The sequence below is a fragment of the Narcine bancroftii genome, chromosome 4 (assembly GCF_036971445.1).
Source record: "Narcine bancroftii isolate sNarBan1 chromosome 4, sNarBan1.hap1, whole genome shotgun sequence".
NCBI lineage: Eukaryota > Metazoa > Chordata > Chondrichthyes > Torpediniformes > Narcinidae > Narcine > Narcine bancroftii.
The window spans coordinates 110,565,192-110,586,562 of NC_091472.1; the positions used below are offsets into that span (position 1 = coordinate 110,565,192).

A 21,371-nucleotide genomic window follows, 5' to 3' on the forward strand; every position below is an offset into this window, starting at 1 on the left:
CAAGTTCATTCCACCTATCATCATAAGGCATGCTCTCCAATCCAGTCAGCACCTTTGTAAATCTTCTCTGCAACCACTATAGCATCCACATCTTTCCTGTAATGAGGTGACTAGAACGGAACATAATATTCCACATACATTCCAAGTAATATTCATTATTTCTGTAAATTTTGTGACATCCTCAAATGTTCTTGGTATATCAGATTCGGTTCAATTGCTGTTTTCACTCTATTAATGGTTCCTGGTATTTTTACTTAAAAGGGAAATATTTTGGCCAATACATTTGATGTTATTGAAAAGTGCCTGCCTTCAGTTTAGTTTGCTCTTCTGTTTAGAAATGCGATTTTTTTTTAAACTATGATATTGGCCAAATTTTGTGTTTATTTTTGCAAAATTCAATTATGGAAAGAAATTCTGTTGAAAGAACATCTTTAATTCAAAACCACAAGAGAATTACAGGAGGAATATTGCTGGGAACCTGTGTTCGTTCCCCTCCCCACCACTTTTATTCAGATGTCTGCCCATTTCTTGCTATGCTTGATGAAACATTGCCTATCTTTTACCTTCTGTGAATGCTGCCTGACCTGCTGAGTTCCTCCAGCATTTTGTGTGTTGCTCCAGGTTTTCAGCATCTGCAACCTTTCGTGTTTACTTTTATATTGCTGCGAAAATTTGTTTGGTTTATCTGAACACCAGTGGTGAAGTGGTAATTCTGCCTGGCCCGCAAGAAAAAGAATCTCAGGGTTGTATGTGATTTCATGTATGTACTCTGACAATAAATCTGAAGACCAAGCTCCGTAATGTAAGAAAGCAGGAGTGAATCCAAGCACAATCAAAAATATGAGTGATGTTATCAACACCAAGTTGACTACATCCTACATCATGGAAACTAATCTATCCCTTCATCAACGATTAATTGTCCAAACATTATTTTCACTCCAAGCCAGTATAAATGTCAACATGACTCTTTAGTTGATTTCCATTTGCAATATCCCAACTCTGCTCATCTTCCTCTTCATCCTGTAATAATAATATAGTGGTTTTTGTTTTCTACATTTGCATTTCACCATAGCCTCTCTTGCCCTGAGTAATCTTGAATCATAAGTCTTGACATACTCTTGCCCTTTTAGTTCTGAAATAGTTTGTCCATCCTTTGCATTCGACCATTACTCGTCTATGCCCTTTTAAAATCTCTCATCTCTGTGGTGTTTTCCCTCCCTAAGGAGTGATTTTAAATTGTATTGGTACGAACTTACATGTTTTTGAATGAGCAAATCCTTTAAACTTTAAAAGGCTATGTGCACATAAAACAGTAAATGGTAATCTTGCTTGCATGTTAGAAAAAAAAACTAGGGGAGGGCAGGCATCATGTATGGTAGAGAAAATGAGTAAACATTTCAGACTTCATTAACTTTGTCTCTTTTTCCACTATCTGACCCATTTTTCCACCATTTGCTGTGTTTTTATTTTTTGCAAATTTCTAGCATTTACATTTTTAAAATTTTGATTTTCAAACGCATGCTGCATTTTTGGTTTTATGGATCAGCAAATGCAAAGCTTCCATAATCTTTGGAACACTGAATTTTTGTAAAGTACATATGTACCAAAGCTTAATTTACAAGGTCAGGTTTAAAATAGACATAACCAGTGTCTCCAGAGCTAATTCATTTCCCTAAAGACACTTTATATCTTTATGCAGAATGTCATTGTTCACCATACATGAATTCCTTTTATACACTGAGTTCTCAGATTTTCACCAGGCTACACACAGCATCCTTAGGAGGTAAAGTTATATTTACTGATGTTACGGGGCTGAGCCCTTCCTTACCTTGACAGTTTTTACTACAATCACAACATCTGCAGACTTTTGTATTTCTCTCTACTCTTTGAACTGAGCCATTGATTTCACAGTTCAGTTGATTTTCTTCAAGAGTTGATTTAAACATGGCTTTTTCAGAAGCTGACTAATGTGTGTCTGCATTTGCAACAATTTGTTCTTATTTTGGGTTTATTTTTGCAATTTGAGTTTCCTTGTGTCAGTTAAAAAATATATTCCTATTTCTACAAAGCTGAATTTTAAAAGATGTTGATTGTATAAAATTCTGATCAAATCATCATGTGTGCTCTTTGAGAAGATATCTTGGCCAAAGCTGTTTAGAACAACAGAGTCACCAGCACTAGAACATTGGGTTATGAGGAGAACTTAAATTTAGCTTGTGTTCCCTGGAATATAAAAGGCTAGGAACTGATATGATAGGAAGATAAACCTTTTCCAGTTGTGGTGGGGGGGAACAAAGGTAATTATGTCCATTTAGAATTAGAGTCAAAACCGTGAGAGAAGTGAACAATTCAAAATGCAAGGGGTATCATACATTGAACACACTTACACAAAATGCAGCAGATTCTAACTTGATCCCGGGTTTCTAAATTGTATGTTAAGTCAGCCATTCTCGATCTTTTTTTTTTGGCTTTGGCTGCCTGAGGACTCTGCTCAAAGTTTATGGGGCCCCCCCCCCTCCCCCACCTTCCCTGTGTAGCAATTAAGTTTTGGTTTCTTCCATACTTCGCTTCTACCAACTGCATAAAAAAAACATTTTTTTAAATCCTGTTATGTGAGGTGAAAGGAAAACAAGGCTTTACTTGAATGTGCTGTGCCCCACAGGGGAGCCTTAGGGCCCCCGTTGAGAATGGTTGTGTTAATTTTTTTATAGACAGTTGGGGAATACAAAGCCATTGAGGGAATTGGTGTTGATATAACATGCTGATCATCTTTGGTTGAAGTGATTGAGCATGTAATTTTAAGGGAATGAATGGCCTTCTTCTGTCCCTATGTAATCAATACCGTTCCAAATCACAGAAGCATTATAGATAGTTTATACAGCTGTACTGATTTGACTTTGTCTTGCAGGTGAAAGGCCCTTTATGTGTGAAACATGTGGAAAGAGTTTTGCTTCAAAGGAGTACTTAAAACACCACAATAGAATCCATACTGGATCAAAGCCATTTATATGTGAAATCTGCTATCGAGCCTTTGCACAGAGAAATTCTCTTCATCAGCACCTTAGAGTTCATACAGGTTTGATATGATTTTGACTTACCATGTTTTATTACAAAGCCATCTCAATCATAATGTGTTTCATTATTGTATTTATTTTAAAGCCAAATACTAAATCTGAACTTGCCCTGGTACAGATTTAAAGATATTAAATCAACCATCTGTATTAAAGCACATTTGTAAAGATTCCTCATTCAGAAAGTAAGGAGGCGTTGCTTTGTGTGTACAAAATTGGTTTGCCTGCAGAAGGCAGTGGTTGATTGTAGAAGTTTTGTATACTGCAGTGGTGTTCTGTAGGAATCTGTTCTGGAACCCCTCCTCTTTATGAAGTCTAGAAATTACCTGGATAATTAAGAACAACTTTTGTTTAGGTAACCATTTGTCATGATAAATATCTATTGCTGCTGAGTTTTGGGGTCCTTTGGGCTCGTAACAGTGGGTGGAAAGAAAAAGTTTGAAAACCACTGTTTTAATCGTACCTAATTGACTCATTATGTGCATGGTTTCATAACTCCAAAGGAAATGGGCCAATGACAATCTTAAACAAAATATTTCAGTAACAATTGGGTCTAGAGCAGTGATTCTCAACCTTCTCTTCCCACTCACATCCCACCTTAAGCAATCCCTTACTAATCACAGAGCACCTATGTCACAGGCAACACTTAAAGTGGTATGTGAGTGGGAAAAAAAGGTTGAGAATCAAGAGTGCAGAGGAGATTTATAGGGATGCTGCCTGGTTTGGAAAGCATGCCTTATGAGGATAGGTTGAGTTAACTTGGTCTTTTCTCCTTGGAGCAATGAAGGATGAGAGGTGATCTGACAGAGGTGAACAAGAGGATTGATCATGTGAATGGGCAGAGGCTCCCCCCACCAAGGCATAAATGGCTAACACGGGGTGAGAAACATTTTAAGAAGCTTGGGAGTAAGTACAGGAGGGATGTAAGAAGTGAATTTTTCACACAGAGAACGGTGGGTGCTTCGCTGACAACAGTAGTGGAGGCAGATACAATAGGATTTTTAAGAGATAGGTAAGTGGAACTGAGAAAACTGCAGTCGGGAAATTTTAAGCAGTTAGAGTAGGTTATTTGATCGGCACAGTACCGTGCTGTAGATTTCTATTCTATAACTAAAAACAAAAATATTACAAGGTTCTGGGAAAAGAAATAACTAAACTTAGTAATGAGAGTAGAAGAGGTTCTTATTTCATACAAATAGCATTTGGAAATCACTTTTTTTTTGTCTGCAGTTCAGGGAATATATGTCAATATATCAAGAACCTTGACCTGTAAATTTCCCTTTGATGACATTATTCCCATGAATGAAATCTTCAGCCAGCCCTATCATAATCGGTTCAATGCACAAGAGTGCTGGAGAAATTCAGCTGATTGGACAGTGTAACAAAAGTATGTAATCAATGTTTTAGGCCTGAGTCCTTTATCAAGGATTCCATCTTAATTAGAAGTGTTGTCATGAGCAATTAGTTAAACCAACCCATGACTTAGAGACATGCCTTGCTTTTATGTGCCAAATTTCAGTGGACCCCCAAATGAATATGTACCCAACTAATTGTAGTCGTTTTTGCAGGGTATAAAAAAAAGTAGCAAAGTTGAATAATGCAGCGTCTCTCACAAAAGTTGAACAGTACAGGGAAAAAGTAAGGCAGAGGGATTAAATGGAGCTAGTGATCCAAATGTATTGGCTTGGTCAGTTGTGACAAAATGTCTTTTCCAGGTGAAAGGCCCTATTGCTGTGATCAGTGTGGCAAACAGTTCACACAGTTGAATGCTCTGCAACGCCATTATCGCATACATTCAGGAGAGAAACCTTTTATGTGCAGTGCATGTGGAAGGACTTTTACAGATAAATCTACACTCAGAAGACATGCTTCAGTAAGTATCTAAATTATTCCAAGTTGGGTGATGCTTTTTCTCAAAGGCACTGATTGCAGATAAATACTTGTCTCTTTCAGGAATAATTTGATTGGCAAGAGACATGAAGGTCTAAATGAAACAAATTTAAAATGGATTCCAGTGTACCCGAATTTACCTGATCCCATTTTTAATGTAAAGATTTAACTCAACAGTTTTAAGATATATTTATCAAATATATGTAAATACAAATTTAGTGAATTTTTTTCAACCGTGAACTGTATCAGTTTATATTTGTAAACCATCACAAAAATTTAAGGCACATTTATAACAGGAAATTGTAAGGAAATCTGGAGATATTTAAAATTGTAACAATTATGGAACAAATGGGTGGTAAAAACCTGTTGTCGTCGGTGGAACTTAACGAGAACCAGAAGATTCAGAATGAAGAAGATTTTCAAAAGGGCCATGGCAGGGATCCTGCTGGAGAGAAATTTGATTACGTTCATAGGATCGGGTAAGTATCTGCATGAAAAGAATTTGCAGAGGGTTGGAACAAGCTGGATTGCTCTTCCATGACATCTCCTGTTCAGTAATCAATGACATAACTCTTGCAAGTACTTGTACTATATTCTGAATTTTATCTCACCATAGCTTTTTTTAATTATAATTTAAAACAGTATCTTCCTTGATGAACTGCATGTTTCAATATCCTGTAGGCAGCTGGAAATTCAGAATTAACAGTAAATGGTGTTATACTCAAGATGTGTGTACTTTCTTCCCCCTTTCCTTTACCATTTCCCCATTCCTTCCTCTCCTTCCCTCACTCCATCCGTCCCCTCCACTTTTCCCTCCCACATAAACATTGAAGAATCTGCATTTTAAACATGACTGTGCTGTCCAACAGGTCCATGACAAGAATGCACCATGGCAGTCCTTCCTTGTCACCTTGGACGATAGCTCAAAAAAGGGACATGTTCGAAGAACCGACCTCCATTCATTTGTTGACTGTGAGCAGGTTTCCCCGTCAGATACACAAGACAACGTGGCATCTTGTACAGAGCTGTTAAGAGAACAAAATGCTGTTGCACTGCATGGAAACATCGCTGGTGGTCACGAACATGATACTTCAGCTGCATCAGATTGGAGAACAGCTGATCTGCCTTCCATCACTGTGGTGACTCAAGGAACCTCCATGGCAGCCACTTTCAATGAGCTTGCAGTGCTTCAAGCTCAGACAGATTCAGCTCAGCCTCACTTACATACCTTGACTGATGTTGAGCAGTTAGGTACTGCAGGTCCACAAGGTCTCGTCCTTGACAGTAATGCATTGGAGAAAAATGGGACTGCCAACACAAGCATCGTAACTACAATTTCAGTCCCTGCCTGCTTAACCATGACTAGTCACATGAATAACATTTTAACACATGCAGCAGGGGTTGGACAAATGGCGAGTGGAACTCCTGTTGCTATATCTGCCAGTTCTTCAGAGTTGACTGTTATGCAGGGTGCTAACCTGCCAGTGCTGCAAAATCCAGTAAATGGCATGACCAATATTCAAATGTAAAGATCAAAATCAGCAATGCTATTTCCATTACACTCTCAGCTCATGGATTTAAAACAAATCTAGAACTTGAAAAGCTCAAAGAAATATCACATTTTGGTTGTCTGTAATTTTTGTTCATCGGCTTTGGTGAACACGAGCATTAACAGCACTTTTTTTACGATTCTCTTTAAGACTCAAAGTTGCCATTCTTTCATGCTTTCATTTTTTTCTGATAGTGCGTAATGGGGTTGCAATGTAATGAATTTAGCTTTTTTTAAAAAATAAAGTAAGTTCTAATTAGTTATTCTGACTATTGGTTTTACAGCATCAAGAGATCATTTTACTCGTGATTTGTAAAATTTCGAGAAAATCGTGTGATGCTAATTTTGTGATTGTTCCATGTAATTTTTTCCAAAAGAATTGGCATATTCCACAGCTCAACACTAATGAATGCTTGCATGCATAATGCAAAATGGCATGTTGAGATTTTTGTATGTGGAAGACATAACATCTCAGATCTGACAGCTTAACAATATATCTTTTATTAAATTCCAGGCTTATCCCTGTGGAAATGCATGTGCCTTTTAACACCATGTCATGGATGGGTTATCTTTGGGGAAATGTTGCTGCTTGTTCTCCTGTGTTTTTAATCAATAATGTCAAGATATCAAACTTGGTCTCAATAAATTATAAGCCTCCTTTTGTAATCTTTGAAAATTGGCATTGATCTGAAGCTCTTGAAATGCTCAAACAAAATTATAATGAAGCTGTATAGTGTATGAAGTGGTCATTTTGAATGTATTAGTATATAGAAATTTAAGAGACGCTTATGAATCCGTATTTAACTCTAATCCATGACTTTGCAGTGAACTCAAATGGTATTGAGTCTTTTTGTTTTAAAAACTGGGCAGTTTGGATAGTGCTCCTATCCTTGTATTTATGATTGATAATCATAGCACATAAAAACATTCTTAACAGACTAGTCAAATTGAGAACTCTTTGGAAAATAAATTTATAGAAACCTTGTGTTTTGCATCTGAGATTTTAAGCACCAACTTTTCCTATCAGTGGAAAAACTCAGATTGTCCCAACTTCAATCAAACATTTGATTTTATTTGAAAATTTTCTCATTACTAAAAGTAGTTTGAAACTGTCAATCTAATGTATTGATAAAGGTGTACTTTCCCATCTATCTACCCACTGAATACAATAGTTCTGAGAACTTCCTTCAGAAAAATGTTTTTTGACACATCATGATCAATGACAAAAATTTGCAAGCACAATGTGAGGCCTACTTGATCCAAATTAGATTGTACGTCTTTAGAATCGGTTCACATTAAATACCAATCCTTATTAGCAGCAAACATACATTTTACAATAAGCTTCTGTAATTTCTAATTGTCTAATTTATCCTGTTATGAACAAGACTATAGCAATCCTACAAGGAAGGTAAGCATTTTAAACCTATTTAATCATTCTCTTCTTCTGGAACAAAAGGAATGCAGTGTTTTTTCTCTCACACACAAAAAACAATGTACCAAAACCTGGCTAAAATCTACACCACCTCTAGGTAAGGGAAGCATGCATGACAGTAGGAGCCTGCCTTTGTAACCGTCCTGATTTCAAGTAAACATTTTCTTTCTCTGTGTAAATTATTTAAACTACCTGCCAATCTCCCTCTTATCCTAAACAATTCTACTCCTACCTTTTTTTGTGGATTGAAACCATTTGCTATTTTCGTTCATATTATCTGCTAGATTTTCTTTCTAATCTCATTCTTCACATGATTTTTAGTATTTGTCCCTATTTATGGTTCATTTGTTCTAATTTTTCCATCCTGTCTAGTTGCTAGTGTTTCTGCCACATTGAAACCACGTGCTGTTACCAGAAATAATTTGGGTTTAAACCTGTCCAAAAACAAAGCTCCAGTATGATATCTCTTCCTCATTATGTTTCGAATACTCCAATTTTACAGTGAATATTTGATTTTTCAGCAAACATGTTCCACTGCATGCTGGGAATGATTTATTTGCAATCAACCCATTTTCCTGTTCTAAATATTTTTCTTCTTTACACTTGTTTCTCATGACTTCTTCCATGAGGCAAGATGCATTTTGTGCAATGTTTATAAAAGTGCTCTAAACTATTAATTTAAAATTGATATTGCAATTGAAGTTGCACACTGATTGGCTACCCAAAGATAGCCCATTGGTCTGCAAATAAAATGCTAATTTTGTGATTGTTCCATGTAATTTTTTTCCAAAGGAATTGGCATTATTAATAGGATTATTCCACAGCTCATCACTATTGAATGCTTGCATGCATAATGGCATGTTGAGATTTTTGGATGTCAAATCTGTCAAGACTACTGGTAATATCCCATACGAGTTATGAAACTATTTGAAAATTATAGTGGTGTAAAGCCTTTCATTACCAATTAAGCTCTACACCGGCCATTCTTAACAAGGGCTCCTGGGGGCCACAGCATATTTAAGTAAAAACCTTGTTTTCTTTTCACCTCATCAAATATTTTTGTGTTTCATGTAGTCAGTAGGAAAGAAATACGGAAGAAACCAAAACTTGACTGCTTCACAGGGAAAGGGGCCCATAAACTTTGAGCAGAGTCCTAAGGGCGCCATATCCAAAAAAAGGGTTGAGAATGGCTGCTTTACACCACCATAATTTTCAAATAGTTTCATAACTCATATGGGATATTACCAGTAGTCTGACAGATTTGAATAAAATCATTTTATTTGCAGACCAATGGGCTATCTTTGGGTAGCCAATCAGTGTGCAACTTCAACTGCAATATCGTGAAATGGACTATGTAGTTTCAACCACTGCAATCGCTGTGATATAGTGGTGCAAGGTAATATTATGAATCCCTGCCTCAAACTGAATAATTTGTTTTTAAATTAATAGTTTAGAGCACTTTTATAAACATTACACAAAATTCATCTTGCCTGTATAGACAAGTAGTAAAATATGCTTGTGACCATACCAGCATCAAGATTTTAGCCAGTTTGCATCAACCATAATAGTTAGTCATTTAACTTCTGCAAATAACGTTTAATGTCTACCTTCTCTAAAGAGATTTCCACTGCCTCGTGTGATGTTGATCATGTTAAATTGATTGTTCTATTAAGAGCACTATCTGAAGCCACTCTGTAGATTAATTGGGATTACAGTGTATACTTTTTGTCTATTAAAAATTATGAAGATGATTTTGTCCTGGTATCCTTCATTTTGATGTTCATTAATAATTTCAACAGTATTTGAATTCTTTGCAATTTGTTTTTCCATCTTAAAATCTTTAATGATCAACAAGCTATTTGAAATCTTTTCAGCTTTTAAAACGAAATGTTTACTCCAAGTATAATTTAACCTCTGCTTCAAATTCATTAAAGACTTTGGTAGGTTATGTTGTTCTACAACTTGCAAAGTTTATCTGAGTAAGACTTCTGGTAGTTTTTGATGCTATCAAAATATCCTGGACACCTCCTTCCCAAACACCATAAAGTCATTCATCATCTAGCTTCTCTAGCCTTTAGCAGCAGCAAAAGACTATGCAAAAACAAAAAAAAAATACCTTGCACAGTTGCTCCAAAAGACACCAATCATTTATTCTCTTTTTGCTTGTGCATAATACAGGAATGGGCAGAAAGGTAAAGCTAAAACATGAGAAGTGGATTTAAGAAGAATGGATGCACCTATCAAAGATGGGCCAGATAAAATCCACCAATTGTTTTTTTAAACATTTTACAGGAACAAATCGCTGAAGAATTTATTTGATATTTGTTCTGTTATGATGAGTTTTGAATGAAACTGGTTTGAGGCCATTATTTCTAATGTGTTAGCATTGGAGATCAATATATTTGCATAAGAATGTTATTTCTGTTAGAAAACATGCTGGTTTTATTTTTCTAAGGACATATGTTGGTAAATATAAATGTACGTTATATGCTTTAATCACTTGAAAATATTATTTCGAACTGACTTAAGATTTCTTTGTTGAGCTTATTAGACTATCAAAACTGTATATACATCACAAATGCTGGAGTTGACCAGCATTGAGAACAGGAATAGACTAGCAACTATCTGCTAATGAGCTGGATCATCTATTGATTTGTACTTGAAAATGAAACCTATCCTGTGGCACTGCAGGGACGCAGCTCCAATCATGGTTTAGCATCACATTCTCAGCCTTACATTGTATTCAAGCCAAGCCTTCTTTGATATACAAATGAAACAACATTTATTTTCTCTGAGGTTCAATGGAGCATTGTGTGGATGACACAAAAAAGTACCAGGTATGGCAGAGAGTGAAGAAAGTTGCCAAAGATTGCAGGGGCAGCATGGTCTTAATTGTTTGTGGATGTGGTCAGAGGAATTTTTAATTAAATGTAATACAGAAAAAAATGTGAGGTGATGCATTTTGGAAAGACTAATGCTAGTAGGACCTACACAGTGAATGCAAGAGATCTGGGCAGTGTAGAACAGAGAGAACTAAGAGTACAGGGCCATAGTATATTTAAAGTGACATCACAGGGAGATCTTCTCTTTGGCTTGCCTTCGCGGACGAAGATTTATGGAGGGGGTAAAAAGTCCACGTCAGCTGCAGGCTCGTTTGTGGCTGACAAGTCCGATGCGGGACAGGCAGACACGGTTGCAGCGGTTGCAGGGGAAAATTGGTTGGTTGGGGTTGGGTGTTGGGTTTTTCCTCCTTTGCTTTTTGTCAGTGAGGTGGGCTCTGCGGTCTTCTTCAAAGGAGGTTGCTGCCCGCCAAACTGTGAGGCGCCAAGATGCACGGCTTGAGGCGTTATCAGCCCACTGGCGGTGGTCAGTGTGGCAGGCACCAAGAGATTTCTTTAGGCAGTCCTTGTACCTTTTCTTTGGTGCACCTCTGTCACGGTGGCCAGTGGAGAGCTCGCCATATAACACGATCTTGGGAAGGCGATGGTCCTCCATTCTGGAGACGTGACCCATCCAGTGCAGCTGGATCTTCAGCAGCGTGGACTTGATGCTGTCGACCTCTGCCATCTCGAGTACTTCGACGTTAGGGATGAAAGCGCTCCAATGGATGTTGAGGATGGAGCGGAGACAACGCTGGTGGAAGCGTTCTAGGAGCCGTTGGTGGTGCACAGGGAGATAGGGTGCTGAAAAAGACTCAGCACATTGACCTTCATCAGTCAAGAGCATCATTTCTCAACTTTTTTACCCTTGTGGAACCCTTGAAATAGTTTATGTCTCAGGGAACCCTTGCATAAGAATTATTATATACCATTATTAATATCTCTTATATTTTTATCTCAGTTCACATGGTAAACTTTTTTAAGGAAAAAATTACCCCTTTTTTGGTCAAATTTATTGGCAATGCAAAAAAAAATCATACTGGCCTCATCAGAATTGTCTGGATGTTTCCTCTTCAAAAGAAATTGCCACATTGGGCTGTCAGATATTTCTGTAAAATAAAGAAAAAAAAAAATAAGCAACTTGATAAACAAATAAAGCTGACACAAATAAAGGTAAACACAGTGAGTCACTAAATGATACACGAATCCGCCACGTACAAGTCCCGTCCACTAACCAGTGAAGGTGGTTTCACACTGGCACCGTATAGATATTGCTAAATACATTCCCTATGATTTTTATAATTTTAAATAATGTAAGAGGTTGAAGCCTTTATAATAACCAAGGATTTTCCAACAATATGCCATCTGTGTATATTAAAATTACAAATTAAAATCACGGTTTCTCGCAGAACCCCTAGTGACCTCTTGTGGAACCCTAGGGTCAACACTGACCAAGAGTATCAAGTACTACAGTTGTACAAAACTTTGGTGAGGGCCCATTTAGAGTGTGTTGATCAGTTTCATTCTCTATGCTATAGGAAAGGCATTGTCAAGCTGCAGAGAAGATTTACGATGATGTTAGAGATTTAAACATGAACATGAGAGGTTATTTTTTTTATTGCACATGGTATATGGAATGGGCTGCTGGAGGTGGTGGTTGAGGCAGGTACAACTGGTGTTTAAGAAAAAATAGATGGATGCATGGATTTAGAGGGATATGGGTCAAGGAGAGGCAGGTGGGACTTGTGTGGGTGGGGCAAATTGGTTGACATGAGCAAGTTGGGCCAAAGGGCCTGTTTCCACACTATGTCTAGCTCGGACTATCAGCGCTGGGGCCTGCTTTGACAGCCCGCGCCAGCTGTCCCACAGTGTGGGGACTGATACGCTGTGGGGAGAGAATGAGGCAGTGGGATCAGTGTGGAGACTGATACAGGGCTGTGGGGAAATAGCAGGGCAGTGGGATCAGTATGGGGACGTTCCGCGCTGGTCGCCCCACAGTGTGGGGACTGATACAGAGCTGTGGGGAGAGCACGGGGCAGTGGGATTAGTGTGGGGACGTCCCCCGCCAGCTGCCCCACCTCAACCCTGACAGCCTGAAGGAACATGAGCTGGAGTGCGCTCTGAGGCGCCTCCTGTGAAGCTGTACCTTTCAGATAGTGCTGTGCTTTCAGCGCTGCCACCTGAATGACCATTCCACAGGTCTGATTCTGCTTCTGCAGGCGCATTCTTGGCAGAGAATGCACCTGAAGAAGCCTTATAACTCTCAAATTGAAATTCTGCCAAAGAACAGAGTAAAATCTAGCAATGAGTGGAATGAGGTTTTACCACATAAAGTTAGTGGCACAAGTTGCTCAAAATACAATGCACAAATAATCTGCATCCAAATATCCCAGGCCACTTATGAAATTTGTGCTGTGCACACATTAGGATTTAAGCAATCAGACTTATTAATTGCCCAACCAGATTCCCACTAACCTGCTGACCACCCAACTTCTTTTCTTGGTCCCTGATCAATTGTTAGTGGTTCTCTTTATACTGTCACCGTTTACCATTTTGCTATGTTATTCCTCAAATATCTGCAGATTTCAGTCCTTGCAGACTACTGCCCCCAAATACAGTGAAACCTCCTTAGAACACGATTTGTTAATCCACGGAATCAATTATAGCGTGGGTGTCTGTGGACCCCAAACATTGATTTTAGGATGCCAGGCTAACGGTGGCTAACAGCCTCAAACTCAAAAATGGACTCATTTACAAGATGTGTATGTTAATATGTGGAGTTTAAAGGTCTTATTATAAGGTTTGAGTCACGGCATTCTGTTTTCCTGCTTCCTGAATCTTGACATATATGCATCTGTTCCACGTCTCGGCTGTAACATGGTATGAAATCTTGGACCCCCAACTACCGCATTCTAACAAGGTTTTACTGTATGTCATGATCTTAGATGTGTGCCCATTTGGGTGCATAAATCTTTGAATCACTCTTTTGCCACAGTGCCACAAAAGAAACTGATAACATTATTATGACTGTGAGAAAGATCATCTATTCATCCTTCCCAGCCACTCAGTCACCTTTGAGTCAACTCTGTTACACTGTCCTCTGGGTTATTCAAGTGAGTGGAGATGGATGAATGTGGTTGTATTTTTGATAGATCCAGTCAGAACTAGATGATTGAAATTGATTTGTATTACCTTGACTGCATTCTTTAATTCTGACATTGAGGATCTGTTTTGGCCCTCGTATCACCTATATCTTTCTCCTCAGCTTCATCACTCTAAATACCTTGACACCAGCTTTTCCTCGTCATTCAATTGTCAATCAAAAAACTTCAAATGCCAGAATTCTGAAATAAGAACAAAAAATGCAAGTGACACTCAGCAATTCAGGAAGTACATATGGAAAGGAACACACTATAGATAATTCAGATCAAATATCTTTTGGTTGTAAATTGTCATATGCCAAGTCAGATGAGAAAAATAAATCACCAAAACTATTGGGAAGAATGAACCCATAATTTTCACCAACTCATCTCCCTAGACATCAGCTCCCTCTGCTCTAACAGGGAAACTCAATTGCAGATGTTGGCATAAAATGCAAGAAATACTGGAGGAACTCAGCAGGTCTCGAAGCATTCATAGGAGGTAAAATAATGTTATTGGTATTTCGGGTCTGAGCCTTTGTTCAAGGTAGCAAAAACCCTGGCATTACTTTTGACTAGAATTTCAGACCTTGAAATTGTTCCCAGGCACATGTCTCACACTGTTGAATATAATGCTTGTTTCAGTTCATTGACTGATGCCACAATGCACATTATTGGACAGTGGTAACAGCGCACCCCTGGATGACATTTCACTCTAAAATGATGGTTCAAGTAAATCCTCATTTACACAATTGATCCAATTTACTGATCTAGATCTTCCTACTGTTAATGAACCAATATTTTTTTAAGTCCTCTCCAGTCTTCCCCTTTATTATCCATGTGATTTTCTCAACTGATAGTTCAAAAGTATTCGTTTCTGGCTCCAAGAGTGCCCAGGAGTCATGTGCCCAGATTTTTGGATTCAGCACAAGCCACTTAGTTTGAAGAGGAGAGAGGTATTCTGCAGAGGTTCAGAAAGTCCTATCAGCCCACATCAAAATGGAACAGATAGGGTAAAGGTTGATGTCATGTGCAGTGAGTTTGTGAAGAAGGACAGGCAGGGAAGGGTACATAAATGTGGCCAGTTGGATGGTTTGAAATATGTTTATTTCAATGCAATAATTATTGGGAAGAAGGGAGATAAACTTAGTTCATGGATCAGTTTGTGGAATTGCAATATTTTGGCTGTTACAGAGACTTGGTAGTTGCAAGCACCACGGTTTAGAATTATTTAAAATGGATAAGATGGGAGGTAAAGAGTAGGGGCATTACTAATCAGGAATAGTTTCACAGGTGCAGAAAAGGGGGATGTTGAGGAAGGATTTGAATCAATGTGAGTGGAAGTCAGAAACAGGAAGGGCATGATCACTATTTTGGGAGTAGCCTAAAGGCCTCTAAATAGTCAAAGGGATACTGAGGAACAAATAAACAGATTTTAGAATCCTAACAGGATTGTTGCTATGGGAGACTTCAACTTCCCTAATATTGACCGGCACCTCCTTACAGCAGAATCAGAATTTATTGTCATGAACATGTCACAAAATTTGCTATTTTGTGGCACCTTCACAGTGCAAACATTTCTATAAACCACATTTCAAAATAAATAATAATGGTGCAAAAAAAAAGAAAAAGACAAGGTGAGGAGGTGTCTGTGGTTCATTGTTCATTCTGAAATCTGATGGCAGAGGGGAAGAAGCTACCCTTGTGGCACTAAGTGCTCATCTTCAGGCTCCTGTACCATTTTCCGAATGGTAGCAGAGTGAAGAAGCCATAGTCTGAGTGGTGAGGATCCTTGAGGATAGAGATTGCTTTCTTAAGTTACCACCTGTTTTAGATGTTCCCGATAGAGTGAAGACTGGTGCCCGTGATTTCACAGACTGAGTGAACAATACCCTGGATTTTTTTTTTCCTGTCCTGAGCATTGGCACCTCTGCACCAAATAGTGATGCAACCAGATTGAATGCTCTCCTTGGTACAGCGGTAGAAGGTTTCAAGATTCTTCGTGACATACCGAATCTCCTCAAACTTCTCACAAAGTAGTGATGGAGTAGTGGCTGGTCGAGAGGAACCAGCCCTCTCCAGAGAAAAAAAAAGCTTGAAAAAACAGAGCTCAATAAACATAAAATACAGGAAGAGAAAGTAAGAATAACAGAGAAAAGGGAAGAGGGAAAATCACTGGAGAAGAAAGAAGAAGGCCTTACCTGCATGTTGGAGCAGAGAGCCACCATGGAGAGGAATAGCTGATCTCCGATGTTGGTGAGTCCCCTGAGGAACAGTGTCCTCCCGACTGGCGGACTTCAAAAATGGCTCTCAGAGCCAAGAAGAGGTCCGCAACTTCGCGTGCGAAGAGTTGCGCATGCACAGTGCACAAGTAAAAATGGTGAATGACGGCGAGAGGGGGACTCAGCTGCGGAGCGGCCAGCTGAGAGACACCCAGTATCGGGGCGTTCGTCAGGGGGAAGCAAACAAGAAAGAAGAAAAGAAGAGTGGTGAGAAAGAGAATGAAGGGTGGGAAAAGGATGAGCGGCAATGGGGCGGCCAGCAGGAGGCCAACCTACAGCAGGAGGCCCAGCAAGGATACCGAAGCAGCTCACCAGAGAAGGATGAAGATACACAGATACAGAGAAGAGAAGATGGCGACACAGACATAGATACAGACACAGAAGAAGAGGAGGAAGAAGACCAAGAATTTCGAAGGAAAGAAGAAGGTAAAATAGAAGGACAAAATTTAGTTAAAACCTTTTTTGAAGAACAAATGTCATTAAAAGAATAGCTATCATTAGAATTTAGTTCAATCAAAAGAAAAATGAAAAGAGCTGAAGACAGAATGCAAAGCTGAGAGTTGGTCATGACTGAAATAGGGAAAAGAATAGAAAATGTGGAGGAACGAGAAGCTGCTGTAGAAATTGAGATAAATGATTTAGGAGGGAAGTTGGAAGAGAGTGAAAAAAAATTAAAGAGACACAAGATTTACTGTCACAAAAAATTGACGTATTGGAAAACTACAGTAGACGAAACAACATAAAAATAGAGGGCCTGAAAGAAGGCAAAGAAGGGTCAGATATGAAGGAATTTATAAAAGGATGGATCCTGAAGGTGCTGGGAATGACAGATTCACATGAAGAAATAGAAATCGAAAGGGTGCATAGAGCGCTAGTACTGAAACCGCCACCACATCAAAAACCGAGATCCATGTTGGTAAAACTTCTTAAGATATACGACAAAAGAGAACATACTGGAGCAGGCAAAAAAAAACAATAAGCCGTTGGAATATAAGGGACAAAAAATATTTTATACCCAGATATAAGCTCGAACTTTTAAAGAAGAGGAAGGAATTCAACACAGCAAAAACAATTTTATGGAAGAAAGGTTATAACTTTATATTTTGACATCCAGTAGTACTCAAAGTATTTATTTCTGGGAAACAGAACAGACTGTTCTCAGACCCAAAGAAAGCCCAAGAATTTGCTGAACATTTGTAGGACAGAAGAGAGGAGGAGGAGTGACAAGAAGGATGACCAGCAAGAAAATATACAAAAATATGTAAAAATATAAAGTAAATATAATGTATATTTAAAGATTTAAAGATGGATAAGAGAAGGGGAAGAAGGGGGATAAAAGAGGGAGAGTTTTGTTATATGTATAGGAAAATAGTGTTCTCCAGGGGGGGGGAGAATAATGGTCACTGTGAAATTGGTTGACGCTTGCGAGTAAGTTCGCAAACCGAATGGAAAGGGGAGTTGTGGTTGCCGTCAAGGGACAAGGGACAATCCAAGGAGGGGAGATTCATTTGAGGTTAAAGGGTTATTTCTTGTGGGGATTGTTGGAGTATTTCATGTCTTAAGTGTGTTGTCATATATTGAGATTAAAAAGAAAACTTAAAAAACAGTAATGGAAAAAAAGGGAATGGAGATGGTGAAGAGGTGGAAAAGAAGTGAAAATAAAGATATAAGATGGCCACATTGGACTATATGACTATAAACATTAATGGAATATATAACCAAGTTTAAGTGTATCCCATTGGGAAAAAAAATCACATATAATTTGAAAGACAAAGTTACAATGTTTGAAAAAACCTGGGAACCATATATGGAACATAACAGAAAGAGCAGGCCTCAGACCTCCACCACCTAAAATGGTAAGATAAACATGATCAGATTTAATGTGTAGATGATGTCTTTTTTTTTGTATTTATAAAAAGATATTGTTTTATTGTATTTTATATGTTCAATATTTACTGTTTTTGGAGGGGGGTGGGAAGGGGGAAAAAAAGAGAAAATGTCACTGTGAATATTTAAAGAGATGCCTCTATAAATATATTGGTTGATTTGGTTCATAGTGCGATAAATAAAGAATTACAAAAAAAAACTTCTCACGAAGTATAGACATCGGCAAACCTTTGTGATTGCATCGACGTGAAGGTTCCAGGACAGATCCTCAGAGATGTAAACACCCAGGAGTTTGAAGTTCTTGACCCTCTCCAATGATGACCCCCAAAGTCGACAATCATCTCCTTGATTTTGCTACATTGAGTGCAAGGTTGTTGTTGAGACACCTCTCAACGAACTGATCTTTCTCCCTCCTGTATTCATCCTCATTGCAGCAAGAGATAAAGATGGGGAAGAATTTGACAGGTATGTCCAAAAAGGGTTCCTGACAGTATGTGGACAAGCCAACTGGAGGAGAGGCCATACTGGATCTAGTACTGGGAATGAACGAGTCAAGTGACAGAACTCTCAGTGGCGGACCAATTCAGTGATAGTGACCTCAACTCTCTGACCTTTAGTATAGCTATGGACAAGGATAGGATGCAAAATGGAAAAATGCTTAATTGGAGAAGGGCTAATTACAGTAAGATGAGGCAGGAACTAGGGAGGGGAAATTTGGAACAGATGTTCTTGGAGAAAAGTACAGAAGTAATGTGCAGGATGTTTTGGGAGCTCTATGCATGGGGTTCTGGATCAGTTTGTCCCACTGAGACAAGGAAAAGATGTTAGAAAAAGGAAACCATCGTTGACAAAGCAGGTGAGGCAGCTAGTTGAGAGGAAAAAGGAAGCATCCAGGAAACAGGATGGGCTCGTGATAATTATAGGTATGGTATCCAAGAAGGAAAAACATGGCTTAAGAGAGCTAGAAGGGGGCACGAAAAGGTCTCAGCAAGTAGGAATGAGGAAATCCCAAAGGCATTCTATGTGTATGTGAAGAATTGAAGGATGATGAGTGTGAAGGTAGGGCCACTTAAGGAAAAAAGAGGGAGCCGGTGTCTGGAGGCAGAGGAGGTCCTCAATGAATACATTGCTTCAGTGTTCACCAGAGAAAGGGACCTTAATCAATGTGACATCAGAATAGAGAAAGTTTATGTGCTGGAGCACAATGAGTTTAAGAAAGAGGAAGTGCTGGATCTTCTTTTAAAAAATGGGGTTGAGAAGTTCCTTGGACCAGACAAGAATTTCCCCAGTTTACCACAAGTTGCAAGGGAAGAGATTGTTGGGGAGTTGGCAATGATCTTCGAGTCCTCCCTGGTCACAGGAGAGGTACTGGAGAATAGCAAATGTGGTACCTTTGTTTTAAAAAAGTAATAGGGAGAATCCTGTGTGTCATATGTCAGTGGTGGACATACTAATGATGAGGATTCTTTGGGACAGGATTAATAAGTATTTAGAGAAGTATAGTCTTCTCATGGATAATCAGCATGGCGTTGTGAGGTCATGGCTCAAGAGATGAGCTTTTTGAGGAAGTAAAAGTAATTGATGAAGGTATGGCGATAGATGTAGAGTATATGAACTTTAGAAAAGCATTTGACAAGGTTCCTAATGGTAAACTCATTCAGAACATCATGAGGCATGGGATCCTTGGAACTTAGACAGGAACATGGATGCAAGAAAAATAGAGGGTTATGGGTGTGAAGCTGGGAAGGTTTAGTTTGTTGAGTAGGTTTATATAGGTTGGCACAACATTGTGGGCTGAGGGCCTGTAATTTGCAATAATGTATGATGTAAAGTATCGTCTGACCACAAGCAAACCATATTTAGAGATCCAGAAGGTGGCACTTACCGTATCTAACAGAGAAACATCCATAGAAGCCATGTGGACAAGAGGAGAAATTGCAGAGGTCAAAAGACTGATCACAAACCCACACATGGGTCATTTTCGTTGGGATATTGGAAAGGAATGAAGTTGTGATGAAGGACAGAGTGGTCAGTAGAAGGAATAGTGTTCTGCAAAGCTACAAGTGTCCATTCACAAAGGTTATGTTGTCTTTATGACCAGGGAGAAATGTAAAGAGATAGAAAGAGAGGGGGAGAGAGAAAGGGAGATATAGAGGGGGAGAGAGAAAGGGAGTAATAGAGACAGAGAGAAAAGGAGAAATACAGAAAGAGAGGGAAAATAGAAAGGGAATAAGAGAAAGAGAGAGAGACATTAAGGCAGAAAGCACAAGATTTAGAGGGAAGGGAAAGAGGGGAAGAGAGGCAGAGTAAGATAGAAATAAAGAAAGACAAATAATGAGAAGTGAGAGGGAAGAGCGAGAGAGAAAATGAGTAAATGAGAGAGGAAGAGATTGAAAGAGGAAGTGAGAAAGAGAGGATGAGAGAGTGAAAATGTGTGAGAGAGGGGGAGATATAGCATTCTCTGACTGAAGAAGTTCCCCTTAAACCTTTCTCTTTTCACCCTAAAGTCACATCCTCTCATATTTATCTCTTCTAATCTCAGTGGAGTCTACTCACATATACTCTATCCACACCCTTCATAATTTTGTAAACCTCTTTCAAATCTCCCCTCATTCTTCTTCCTTCCAAGGAATAAAGTCCTAATCTGCTTAATCTTTCCCTGAAACTCAACTCCTGAAGAACCGGCAACATTCTAGTAAAATCTTCTCTGCACTCTCAATCTTATTGATATGATATCCTTTCTGTAGCTAGGTGACCAGAAAGACACACAATATTCCAAATTGGGCAATACCCAAACAAAACATTTATATTCTTTGTAACAGAAAACAGGGGAGGGAGAGGGGAGAGAAAGAAAGAGAAAAACAAGCAAGAGAAGAAGAGAAAGAGATGAAGAGGGAAAGGGAAAGAAAAAGTGAAATTGAGAATGTAACAGTAAGACAGAGGAAAAAAAGACAAAGCAAAGAGGAAGAATGAAAAGGAGAGTTTCAGAAAAATATAAAGGGAGATCAAATAAGTGAGAGAGAGAGAGTAAAAGAGAAAGAGAGAGATAGGGTGTGATTGAGAGGGGGGTTGGGAACAGAAAGTTTGAAACAGAGGGGCAGAAAAAGAGGGTTTGAATCCCAATATTTCTATCTCTCTGTTTCAGCTACTTTGTTTTTCCTGTTTCGACCAGAGATTCTACCCACCTGTGTCAACATCTCTCTTTCTACCCCTCTGATTCTACACTCTGTTTCAACCTGTC

At 38.8% G+C, this 21,371-nt stretch overlaps 2 protein-coding genes across 8 annotated transcripts in view; one reads left to right on the top strand and one right to left on the bottom strand.

The window, feature by feature from the left end:
• The window catches only part of gzf1 (GDNF-inducible zinc finger protein 1), a 33,011-nt gene extending 23,318 nt beyond the window's left edge, over positions 1 to 9,693 (top strand). For all 6 annotated transcript variants that reach the window (XM_069932410.1, XM_069932411.1, XM_069932408.1 and 3 more), the window contains 3 exons: positions 2,909 to 3,076; positions 4,787 to 4,944; positions 5,831 to 9,693. In XM_069932410.1, the coding sequence (XP_069788511.1) occupies positions 2,909 to 3,076; positions 4,787 to 4,944; positions 5,831 to 6,490 (986 nt within the window). In that variant the 3' untranslated portion in view covers positions 6,491 to 9,693. The remainder of the gene's footprint in view (positions 1 to 2,908; positions 3,077 to 4,786; positions 4,945 to 5,830) is intronic.
• Positions 9,694 to 11,390: 1,697 nt separating this feature from the next.
• LOC138760988 (beta-soluble NSF attachment protein) overlaps positions 11,391 to 21,371 on the bottom strand; it is a 73,402-nt gene continuing 63,421 nt past the window's right edge. The window contains exons 13-14 of one of the 2 annotated variants that reach the window (XR_011356045.1): positions 14,014 to 14,165; positions 11,391 to 11,930 (exon numbers count right to left, since the gene is read on the bottom strand). The gene's annotated coding sequence lies outside the window, so the exon portion shown is untranslated. The remainder of the gene's footprint in view (positions 11,931 to 14,013; positions 14,166 to 21,371) is intronic. The other variant, XR_011356046.1, reaches the window with a different exon arrangement.